Raw genomic sequence first — 13,242 nt, 5'->3', positions numbered from 1 at the left:
ACCAATGTCACCACTTTCCACTACCCATCAAACAACAAAGTCATCATTTAACACTATACCACACAAACCAATGTCACCACTTTCCACTACCCATCAAACAACAAAGTTATCATTTAACACTACACCACACAAACCAATGTCACCACTTTCCACTACCCATCAAACAACAAAGTCATCATTTAACACTACACCGCACAAACCAATGTCATCACTTTCCACTACCCATCAAACAACAAAGTCATCATTTAACACTATACCACACAAACCAATGTCACCACTTTCCACTACCCATCAAACAACAAAGTTATCATTTAACACTACACCACACAAACCAATGTCACCACTTTCCACTACCCATCAAACAACAAAGTCACCATTTAATGCTACACCACACAAACCAATGTCACCACTTTGCACTACTCATCAAACAACAAAGTCATCATTTAACACTATACCACACAAACCAATGTCATCACTTTCCACTACCCATCAAACAACCAAGTTATCATTTAACACTATACCACACAAACCAATGTCATCACTTTCCACTGCCAATCAAACAACAAAGTCATCATTTAACACTATACCACACAAACCAATGTCATCACTTTCCACTACCCATCAAACAACAAAGTCATCATTTAACACTACACCAGACAATTAAACCAATGATGTCCCCACTTACCTAAACATTGCACCAATTCTGGTAAATGAATATCTGTATTTATTGTCTGGTCACCACTTCTTACAAATAAAAATACTATATTTTCTCGACCCTGTCAAAATAAAAATATTTCACAAATATTGCCGATTATGTCTCAGAATGTTGTCTTATAATATTAAAGTACTCGTTAAGGATGCATTATACATCTGAATAATCAACAGTTTTTGACTATGGATGAATGTTATTCGTGTCTAGTATTTTTTTATATTATATTTTTTATTTTTTTTAGTATTACATTATATTTTATTTTTATCTCTAGTGAAATGAAGCTCACTTATGACATGAATAATCAGTACTGAAATATGTTAATCCTACTAGGGTTGAGCAGGGGTCATTAAACCGGGAGTATGACATATACCGTAAAATCTGTATTAGAAGCCGCATCTCTAATATAAGTCGCACCCATTCTTTTTGAGCAATTAAGAACCAAACATTACCAATTTCTCATATGTGTAGATGCTCTAATAGAAGCCACATCCCCTCTGTTGCATTGTACCATTTTAATAGAAGCCACATCCCCTCTGTTGCATTGTACCATTTTAATAGAAGCCACATCCCCTCTGTTGCATTGTACCATTTTAATAGAAGCCACAGCTTCTAATACAGATTTTACAGTATTCAGTGAGGATGTCAAAGTCACTGGTGTAGAAATATTCATTAACAGATCATGAATGCAAATTTGGGAAAACCTTGGTTAATGCCTGCATGCAATTATGGGATAGCAAATTAAATAATTATCATGCTCGTATGATAGTAAGATGGTCACAGAGCCTTGTTACATAGTCCAAAACATGCAATATATATTGTTAGCACTATAAACAAATCAGGAGAAAACAGTGACATTCAGCGCTAAAAATTGTCAAATTGTATAAAAAACCAAGAAAACTAAAAAAGCGTCTGAGATGAAAAAATACATACGTCTAACTGTTGAGAAGCCAAATGCAAGGAAGGTTGTCTTGGATCGATTGAAGCACCTGATGGAAAGAGTAACTCTTGTTTTTCTATTGGTATTCCAGTATCTTTGGTAAGCTGTTCTTGGAAACTTTGCATTGATTTATTTCCTGACACCACATACGAGAGCAAAGTGTTGGTATGGATACAGTAAATATGTGCAATCTGGAGGTTAAAAATATCGTTTTTTGAAAACAGAATTATGAATATTTTTAATGAGTTGTATACATTTCATGAATATGGTGTGATGACTGAAAAAAACACATTCAGATAAATATTGTAAGTGTCAGATTAAATATTAATATTTCTCTACATGTAGTCATCGCACACATCAGTTAAAAAATGATAAAAAAAATAAAAAATTTCATGAAAAATCATGATAGTTAATTTTTAGTGTCAATTTTAAAACTAAAATTTAAAATTTAAAGATACAATATTGACAAAAACAAATTTTCAATAATGTTGTTCAATACTCAATTCTGACAAATCGAATTGGGTTGACTCCAAAATTAGGATTCCAGAAATAAGTGCAGAAAAATTTGGATGAGAGTCTGATGGTAAATAAGTTAATAACATTTGTTTATAAAATGATGGAACATGTACCTTCTGATGCAGAATAAGGTCAATTCTGGAAAATACTAGAGGTTGTTTTGTGATTTCATCCATCTTTCCTCCTCGTTTCCGTGGAATCCATTCTAACAGTAATCTTAACCACTTCTCGATATTCTCTTTAAAAGGTCTAACGCCAAAACATAATGAATAAATGGTTTTATTGAGACCAATCAATCAGTCATCCACTAATATCACAGTAGGTAAACTAGGCATTAATAGACTACAAAGTAGTAAAGTGAGTAACTAGTGGAACTGTTGTCTGGTACCAGATCTAGGAAGAGTACAAATTTTATTTTACTTGCCATTTACTTATAACATCACTAAACACCACAATGTTAGTCTGGTGAAATCAGTTTGTGTTTTCTATAACCCACAAATTTGAATAGTGAAATTTTGTCTTCCTGATTGCAACAAAATCCTCAAATCACAAAAATGAAATAAAGGATAATGTTTTACTTACTGACACAAATAATTGGGATTAGGTAACGTTGATGAAAATTGTGGTTGACCTTAAAAATAAAATACAAAATTATAGATAAATTATAATTAAATGTATAGTATTCAGTATGATATGATATTATATGTGAAATAGTCAACAAACATAGCAACTATTCAGCCATTTTGGATCAAATCACAAAGCAAACTATTAACATGCATCAAAACTATCACTTGAAATAATCAACAAAGATATGCAGGAGAAATGATTAAAGTCATGTTAAATTCAACAAAGACATGCCAGAGAAATGATTCAATGACATGTTCAAATCAATGAAGACATGCCAAAGAAACGATTCAATGACATGTTCAAATCAACAAAGATATGCCAAAGAAACGATTCAATGACATGTTCAAATCAATGAAGACATGCCAAAGAAACGATTCAATGACATGTTAAAATCAACAAAGACATGCCAGAGAAGAAACGATTCAATGACATGTTCAATTCAACAAAGACATGCCAGAGAAATGATTCAATGATGTGTTCAAATCAACAAAGACATGCCAAAGAAACGATTCAATGACATGTTCAAATCAACAAAGACATGCCAAAAAAAGGATTCAATGACATGTTCAAATCGACAAAGACATGCCAAAGAAACGATTCAATGACATGTTCAAATCGACAAAGACATGCCAGAGAAATGATTCAATGACATGTTAAAATTAAATAAAGACATGCCAAAAAAAACGATTCAATGACATGTTCAAATCAACAAACATACATTAATATGTCTTGCTTTTATACCTACATTGTGTACATTTACCAAAATCAATCAAAGCATGTTCGAAAAATGTTTGAAGACACCACCCAACAAGGCCACCAGTTAGTCATTATGTCAAATTACAAAACAAAATAACATGCAACCGAAACCTACAATATGTGATGTCCAAACCAAATTTGAATAAAACTGGCATGATTGAGAAACAGTTACGGACATATTTAAATTTGTTGTTTTGTTTTCTATGCTAATGCTAGATAATGGGATGATTAAGTATGTTTTTACCCAAAAAGGACACCCCTACACGTATTAGAATCAGTGTGATTAGTTAATCAAAAAGTGAGACAAAACGTGTAATTTTTAAAACCAATTTTTGATTTAAAAAAAAATACTTTTGTGCTTTCTTTTTAATTTGTTGTATACCGGTAAGTACAGCAAATGATCAGAACTGGCCAGAATATATTTGTTCAGTTTGCAGAGGTGTATGTTCAGTTTATATATAGTTTCTACATACACATACACATGCATAATTTGTTTACAATTTCATGTACGACTATAAATCACCCTACTTAAGACATTTTTGCAAAAAATCATAGTGCTAAATGTACACTCACCGTTCATATCAAAAAATACACATATATGCTCAGATGATTTCTTCTTAACGATGCCATGCCTAAACCAAACAAAAAAGGCCAGCGAGGTAATAACAAAAGTTTTTTTTAGAAACATGCAACAAAAGCCAGTAGAGGGCGCAATCCACTAACGTATTTCCTAATGGCAACAACGCTAAGGTTTTCTTTGAAATATCATCAATTCAAAACACTTGCTGAGTCATACGACTGTTAGTTATCTATTAGTATCTACGTTATTCACTAACTCATGTCTTCATTTGCATATTCACCAACAATCCAATAATTTTGTATTGTTAATACCCGGTAGGAATCAAACTTGTAATAGAACAATGTGGTGCAAACGATGATGTCAATTTTCACCCCAACTTATTAACTTCATCATGGATTTTTCAGTACATCAAAGTTTACTTGAATTATTGCAATCGCACAACGTTAAATATATGTCTGTAAGTATTCTAGTTTTACTTGTTTGTTTGTCCAAATAAAACATTCTCGGCTATTGTTTCATTATATTAGTTGATCCAAGAATTTCAAATGAATTGTATGGTTCATAATTGAAGCAAGACAGACTCACAGACAGTGCCATGACATAAGCTCCCATTGCGTGTTCTACACAATGGAAGACAAAACAAAATATTACTCACCACTTTGCTGGCTGAAGCATTGACAAGAATGGTCTAAATCCTACAATACACTCAAAAACTACAGTTCCAAAACTCCAATAATCAACTGTTCTTGTGTATTCTTTGCTGGAAAATAACTCTGGTGCCTAAAATTACAATTTAAGAAATTATTAGTTATACATTCTGACAATTTTAACAAGCAAAAGTCACTGAGCTATAAAATTAATGCCATTTTCAGTTGGTGAAGTAAGTTTGAATTAGAAATTGAATTTTTCTCATACATTTAACAATATGGGTCTTAGCCCAAAAATGATAAAAATGTTGGGTTAATGAACCATTTTATGAGACACAAAAGTCTAATATTCGTCAAAAATTACAATTTTTATTTTCATTTTGCTATGCATTAGTACTTAATTTTAAATTATATACATGTCTATGTACACATATGTGTGTCACCTTTGATTGAAATCACTGTAAGATAAGATAAGATAAGATAAGATAAGATAATTCTTTATTACAACCTTATAGAATGAATTACATATCTATTTTGGTTTATGAAATGCAATAAAGGTGTTAAAATAAACATAACAAGTTAGATATCTAAAATCTACTACAATACAGTTACATGAAATAATGTAAAAAAAAAAAATATTAATGACCCATTAGGTGGTTTTCTCTAATGGTATTTGCTGTTTTTATAAATTTGATAAGCTCTGTTAGTAAATATTTGTTGTTTGTATTCAATATATGAATGAATTTTTCTTTGTTTGTACAGTGTTGAAAATTGTTAATTTTCTTTGAAAAATGTGAATATAACAACTCTCTTTCATCTGTGTAAAGTTCACATTTTGTGATGTAATGAATTTCATCCTCAAGTAGGTTGCATTTAGTACATTTTCTGTCTTCTGTTTTTATTTTTGGTCTTTTGTGCCTTCCCATCTCGATGTTTAGTTTATGAGCACTTAGTCTCAATTTTGCTAATAGACCAATGTTTTCTTTATTATCTTTATTATCACTGTATATTTGCGACAGGATACAAATTGTTATGACGAAATGGTCGCCAGTTGGCCATATTTGATCTAATCACTCAAAAATTGGTAAAACACAGTTTTGTGTTGTGTAGGATTATTTTCCTACCCTGCAAAATATAACATTTCATTAACAGTAAATATGACAAGATAACACATTATGCACTTGCATAGAAGATGTTGATTGTATTTACAAATGTATTTACACAGTACAGCTAGTGCCCTTGTGCAATTTACTTGACTCTGACCAAACGCTTTCTTGGTGTTTGTAATACATATTGAATATTCTTACCAGGTACTGCAATGTGCCCACAAATGAAGAACAGACGCTACCATCATCTAAAGCCTTAGCATAGCCTAGATCAATTATTTTATATTGAATCTGAAATATAAATTGAATATATGCAGATGAGCTTCTCCTCACTGATACTAATCTTATCACTCTCCGCGCAAGATGGCACTTCTTCCACAGCTTGAATTATGCATTTACGCAAATCAAGGGTCATTGGTTGGGTCAAACCCGAACTATATTTAAATATGGTGGAGTTTGCGGGAACTTTAAAACATATTCTGAATGAATACAATCCAGACGTAGAATTGAAACCAAAGCAGATGGAAGTTATGGAAAGTGTATGGGAAGAGAATGATTTAATAGTTTCCTTGCCAACTGGGTTTGGGCTGCCATCTTGAATAACTGAAAAACACTTGCGTATTGATATGTGGCAAATCATAGCGTGAAAAGTCATGTGTGACAGAGGTGTTAGCCTGCCTCCGCTAAGAACTCTGGGATGAAGAGTGTAATGTTATGTCTGCACTTGACTAGGTTCATTGACCATATCCAAAAAGTAAAGTTGCAAAATAAATGTGTTTATACTACTCTTTGTGTGTTGTCCAAAATTGCTTATTTTTGTTTTTATTTGACACATTATTCAGCATTTACTGGGAAAGTACTCAAAAGTAAGTACTACTTTCTTTGTAAGCGTAAGTACACTTATTTTTCTAAACAATAGTAAACATGTTTATTTTTTTCTTTGTTCTCAACAATGCTTGTTTACTAGGAAAGGTCTGTTTCTTTGGTGAAAACTGTCAGCATTTACTGGTAAGAGAACTATTTTTTCTGAATGAGTTTGTTCTTCCATGATGAGCCAAGTGATGAGTACAATTTTCCCTGGAAAAAAACAATTTTTGGAGGTGCTAAAAATTCAGTGAATCTTTGGGGAATATAATCATCGACATATTTCTTTGTTTCATCCATTCAAGGACACAACCAAAAGGAAATGGGAATGTACATTTCATCATGAAGGTATATGTTTATACCTCCATGATTTCATTAATAAAACGTCATTCTTGCGCGTGTACACACTTTCACTTCATGCAAGTGTGTGCAACAACTCGTTGTCACTGAGCGTTGTTTACAGACTCCGACGAATGAAAACACTCAAGACAAAACAAACGTCAGAGTTGCATCTTTATTACTAGTACTATTAAATATAATTGTGGCCGATCCCAGCATTTATCTTGTGTAAATCAAAATAGTACTCTCAAAAACTTCATGTATACACTGGCGTATTATGGTTACTTGAAATCAGATACGCGCACTTCTCATTCCATTGTAGCGTAGTCCCTCATTACCAGACGCTTCCATCTTACGAGGTCATAGGGTTCAAAGTGCATGAATATTTAACTAAATATGGTTGCATCAGTTTTAACAAACGTCCTGCTCATGCGAATCCAGATTGGGTTCTTTAACATAAGTTAGACCTCTGAAACGAACTTGTATCAACTTCATGTTAAACTGAGCGTAGCTTTCATTACATCACCAGCATTCCATGGTTTGTCCTCACGCTTACTATTAAAAATGAGCGCACTCAAGCTTTCCATTGTTTGGCTCCACGCTTACTTTTGAAAGTGAGCGAATGCTCAACTCGTATCTTCATGAAAACTGAGACACTCAGTTACCGTGCTCAACTACCACATAGAGACCTATTTACATACATGCACAACCAGGTGCTGGGGATTTCCTTAGTTATCTAAAAATTATAAACCAGTATTTTGGTTATAAACTTCAGTTTACTTCAGTTGACAAAAAGCACAAACATTAAACTACTCAGCAATTTACAGAAAAGAAGAAAGAAAAAAGATTTTGAAAAAAATGCATGATTTCAGAATGCACATGACGCATATCCCCAATATCTGCTAGTACATACTACATGGAGTTGTGAGTAATCACAGGCACTGTGCTCCATTTTTTAGCCGCAAACAATCTCTGATCATCACACTTGCAAGTACTGTAAAATCTGTATTAGAAGCCGCATCCCTAATAAAAGCCGCACCCATTCTTTTTAAACAATTGAGAACCAAAAATTCATCATTTCTCATATGTGTAGATGCTGTTTTAGAAGCTGCATCCCCTCTATTGCATTGTACCATTTTAATCACAGCCACGGCTTCTAATACAGATTTTACAGTACCACTCTGGGAACTAAATTCTAAAACAATCTATTCAAAATTTTCAAGTCATAAGCTCTTACCTTATTTTGTTTCAAATTCTGTAAAACAATATTTTCGGGTTTAAGATCTCTATGAATGATTCTCTTTGAATGCAAGTATTCTATTCCACTTGTGATTTGCAGTATGATATCACGAACCATGTTTTCTTTCAAGCCACAGCAATTCTCAGCACTGTTCAACAGCTGGGAAATCAAATAAGTAACAGAGATGTATTTCCATGGTCAAATAGTCATATTTTAATTAATGATCCAATATTGATTAATTAATTAATTTATGGTCTATGTTCACTTCTAATATAGAGTACATATGGTAGTGTGAGGAAACATTACTATGTGCAAATCACTACTGTACAGAGCGATAAGCAGCCAGGGTAAGTATGCCTGGTATCACTGTCACGTATTAAACTTTCATACACCATCGTTTTTCCTGCCAACATTTTGCGTCAACTTTTTGTAATTAGTTTGTATTTAATTATAATGTATTTATTAATTTTGGACCAAATGAACATAAATTTGTATTGGCTATAGAGAGAAAAGTTTATTTTGTGAATGGTGATGGAAAATAGATCTTCGAGTTCAATAATTTTTTAATTTTTTTTTTATAGGAAACTGGCATGAGAAAGGATTGGGCAACTCATACCACAAAAATCCAGTGTACTCTTGTTTTCAATAGATCATTGCAGGTTTCTGTATCACATTTAATTTGTCATTCTTGCTTATAGTCGCTTGTTTTGTGAAAAAGTGTGTATTTGATACATTGTATGATACTAATTGTTAGCAAGTATACTTCTAAGTACGTTGAATTGCTGAAAATGTATGGTCACTTTTGTACAAATTGGGGTAAGCATAAACTGTTCAATCATGTACAAACTTTGAACTGTCCTGCAGCATTTACTGGCATATTCAAACAATATATCACATGCACTTGAAACATGCAAACCATTTAATAGGAAGCACTGACAAATATATGTGGCTTATAAGCTTACATGTCTCAAATCCCCTCCAGAGCAGTATTCCATCCCGAGATGTGGTATGTCCCCATCATTTGACTGCAACACATCGGGAACCTTGATAGCTTTTACAACATTAGTATGATCCAATCGTTGCATTATAGCTATCTCCGTGTTCCATCTTCTTTTGTTCTTATCATCTAACATTAATCTACATTCTTTTAATGCCAGCAGCTCATTATTTTTCTAAGATGTGACAAAAAAAGAAAAATTATTTTGCACAATTTAATATCGGGAATGTAAGGATGAAACCGAACCAATCTGGTTTACTTATGCTATACATATGCATCTTCACAACTTTGTGTTTTGCACACAAGCACCGTCCCTCAATGTTGAGGGACAGTGACACAAGGCAGCCAAAAATCCAGAGTTATATATTCAAGAAGGTTTGCTGCAAGGTATATACCCACACATAACAATGCTATATAACACACTGCTTTAATTTCACAAGGATTTATGAAATTTTGTCTCTGTGAGGGGTCCTTTCTAAAATAGTCACATAAGGAGTGAACCATTAAAAACCTTGTGTGGTGAGATGAAAAACTGGGCAAAATATTTATTTTTTTCCTTCACTTAGTTTTGTCCTAATTTTTGTTTTTGCACTGTGTGATTTTTTTCCCTAGGCGATTCAAGCATGCAGAATTTTTTTCTGTTATACTTTTTCACTGTGTAAATTTTTTTTGTTTTTTAATCTACCATTATTGGTACCTCCCACCCCCTCCTAGTATCTAATGGCCAACCTCTTACTTTCATATATTTTAGCTCCCCATGGTCACCTCTACAATAGGTATTTTCCACTCACTGCAAGATCTTGTGTACTGTTTGAACCATTTGATTTAGAATTTCTTTATATAAGTCAATGTCAAAATGCTGATCTTTAAGAGAAAAATATAGCATTGCGATACCCTTACTTCATCAAAATTGACCATCATAAAATATGTATAGCACATTATTACGTCTGGAAATACTCCTAAATTACTTTCATGCTTGTAAAAACCACACAATGTTTTGATATCCATACAACAATATGAACTTAATTTGTTGTGTTTTAAATTTCACACATAATGTTTGTAGTATCAATATTACCTTATGCTTCCATAATCTGACAGTACCAAAGCCTCCAGATCCAAGAACTTTTTCACAATGCCAGTCACCTTTCTTGTCAGAATGTGGATTGTAAGCCATCTTTCATGCCTAAAAACAATGAAGCAGAATACATACTATATGAACAGAATAAACATGTTCAACACAATAATTTGAACTGGATTATGGGTAAAGTAAAAGTGAGTAGGTTGATATGCAGTACTAAGAGGTGACTTATTTGAAATCCTTGGGGAGGGGCTGATGAAAATTGAACAATTGTTTTGTTTTACATTAATGCGAGAGGGAGTTTGTCTGAATATAATTTCTTTCTTAATAAGAGGATTATTTTTCTTCAAATTTCTGTTTCGAGAGCAACTTTTTTCTCACTGTTAGGCCTGTTTTTTTCTTGATTTCAGCCCACATCAAATTGCCCCAGATTTTAAATGAGTAACTCCTATTATAAAAAGGAAATAATTGATCATTTTATAAATGTTTATGATACCAAATGACAGTTGAATCAAAGCAAATTTTTACAAGGCAGAATTTGACAAACAAGCTGCTCACTGATAACTACATGATTGTGTATTACATGTAGCTACTTTTTGTATGCATTGAATACACATGTGTTAAAATGCCTAAACACCAGAGAGATTGATATTTTAAAACGGGAGGGTCATCACCTGCACACACGTGGAAATTGAGTCCTAAGCGACGATAACAACACATGCTAAAAACGCAAAGGCTCATGGGTAGATACTTGTTTGTAAACAATGACACGCTATGACCATCTGACGCATACACAGATGATGACTCCCCTGCTTTAATGATTTTATTCTGCAAAATTTAATTTCAACAAGTCATGCCATGACATGACAGAGTCCCCGTTTGTTCAGTAGTAAACAAAATTGAAATGAGTCAGCCATCGTCAATCAGAACAGGAAAAAAAATATGATATACAAATCGCGCCCTCTAGGAACGGGCGCTACTGTTTCGTCAAAATGACGTATATGATTGAAATTAAATATCTCTATCAGACACAGGGCACAGTTGTCGGCCAGGGTTCTCCCAAATATCGTGTACGTCGAATGAAACTCACATCAAATGCGCCTCGACAATTGGTGGCGCTGTGTCCCTTGGCCATTGCTTCCCATTGACAGGTCTGATAATACAGAGGTACAGTACATATATAAATGTAGCATAATTGCAAACAGATGTTATACATGTTACAACACTTTCATTTGTACTTTTACATTCAGCTTATTGACAACTTAACTAATTTGGAATGTCATACAAGTGGATTTTGAACTGAGAGTGAGTGATAGTGTTTCCATGACAATACGAATCCTAGTTACAATGTACATTAAACCTTTTGAGAGCCATCGTCAACTTTTGGCAGGCTCTACAACATGATTTTGTATAGCTCTTCCCAACATGATCAAAAAATAAAAGCAATATCTGAACTGTCTGTATGAACCAAAATGATGATAAAATGTATTACAAATTTTACAAAATGTGAACATATTTGGACTGAATTTTGGGCAATAAAAATATAAGTGAACATAGACCACTCTCTTTTCAAAGAGCTTCCAATAATTCTCACTATCCCAATCTATACCATTTTGAAGAGATTTTTATAGCGCAGCTCTCCTAATCACTCACATTACTCAGAAGAGCCATTTTTAGTTCACAGGCTGTTTTTAAATGACAATGGCTGCATTTTGGCATCAGTTTGGTCAAATTGCACCTGTGTATAAGTCAAAACGACAAGATGATTATATAATAATAATAATAATAATAATAATAATAATAATACTAATTTCATTTATTACACCATAATGAAAGTTAACAAATCATTTTAGGCTGTCATGTAATAAATTTTAGAAACAGTTAAAGAAAATTAAAATTAAAATAGTTTAAAATGGCAAATTAGCTTGAGATAGTGTGGTGATATACAAATATGTATAAGTACATGTCTATGTGTCATGTTTCTTAAAACAAAGTTTTAAGTATTTAGTCACATGCTTGATTAATTTATGTTCTTTTGTATTAATAATAGTTTTGAATTTGTTTATATTGTTTTCTGATTGAAAAGTGGGGAGTACATTTGTGAATTCTGTATAAAGTATTTCTCTTTCAGTATTATAAAAATCACATACTGTTACAAAATGTATTTCATCTTCAATTTCTGATGAAGTGCATTTTTTACAGATTTTTTTTTCTGCTGGTATTATTGGCCTTTTATATCTTCTAACTTCATGTTTACATGTTTAGTATTTTACACTATTATCTACACTGACATTTGAATTTAATCAAGAAAAACAAACTTATAATCAATCATTTTCATTTATCTGTTCAAAATTACCTTTTATTCAACTTAGGAATTGTCATATTTGTATTCACAAATTAATTAATCAAATGCCTCAACTACCATAACAACAAAGGTGACCTGTGTATAAAAACCATGATGGAAGATGACTGTGGCCATTTTTTGATGTTTAATAAATACTGTTAAGGGCTTAATTATTCACTGGGTTTTAATTTTGCTTATTTTGCTGACTGGAAAATGCGCTAAATTAAAACCCAGTGAATATGTAAAATTTAGCATAGAACACATTATCTAAATGACGAAACCGTGATTTTAAAACCCACTGAATATGCCTGAAATGGTAAATCAGTGAAATTTAAACCAAGTGAAAATTAGTCATTTTACAGTATATAACTTTTAACTTATTTTCACCTCTATTGCTACCTTAGGTGGTCAGTATACTGTAAAATTACTAAAATTTTTAAATCGATGATTTACCATTTCAGGCACATTCAGTGGGTTCTATGCTAAAATCCATCCATGC

General features: G+C 32.6%; 1 protein-coding gene across 2 annotated transcripts in view; it reads right to left on the bottom strand.

The window, feature by feature from the left end:
- The window catches only part of LOC102806810 (inhibitor of nuclear factor kappa-B kinase subunit alpha-like), an 80,070-nt gene that overhangs the window by 58,962 nt on the left and 7,866 nt on the right, over positions 1 to 13,242 (bottom strand). Inside the window, exons 2-11 of one of the 2 annotated variants that reach the window (XM_085494001.1) lie at positions 10,397 to 10,504; positions 9,287 to 9,496; positions 8,322 to 8,483; positions 6,083 to 6,172; positions 4,784 to 4,908; positions 4,122 to 4,180; positions 2,748 to 2,796; positions 2,279 to 2,414; positions 1,643 to 1,840; positions 686 to 776 (exon numbers count right to left, since the gene is read on the bottom strand). In XM_085494001.1, coding sequence (XP_085350127.1) covers positions 686 to 776; positions 1,643 to 1,840; positions 2,279 to 2,414; positions 2,748 to 2,796; positions 4,122 to 4,180; positions 4,784 to 4,908; positions 6,083 to 6,172; positions 8,322 to 8,483; positions 9,287 to 9,496; positions 10,397 to 10,495 — 1,219 coding nt within the window. In that variant the 5' untranslated portion in view covers positions 10,496 to 10,504. The remainder of the gene's footprint in view (positions 1 to 685; positions 777 to 1,642; positions 1,841 to 2,278; positions 2,415 to 2,747; positions 2,797 to 4,121; positions 4,181 to 4,783; positions 4,909 to 6,082; positions 6,173 to 8,321; positions 8,484 to 9,286; positions 9,497 to 10,396; positions 10,505 to 13,242) is intronic. The other variant, XM_085494002.1, reaches the window with a different exon arrangement.

Source organism: Saccoglossus kowalevskii, chromosome 19, assembly GCF_978046115.1.
Source record: "Saccoglossus kowalevskii chromosome 19, keSacKowa6.1, whole genome shotgun sequence".
NCBI lineage: Eukaryota > Metazoa > Hemichordata > Enteropneusta > Harrimaniidae > Saccoglossus > Saccoglossus kowalevskii.
This window is presented reverse-complemented; position numbering and strand designations above follow the sequence as displayed.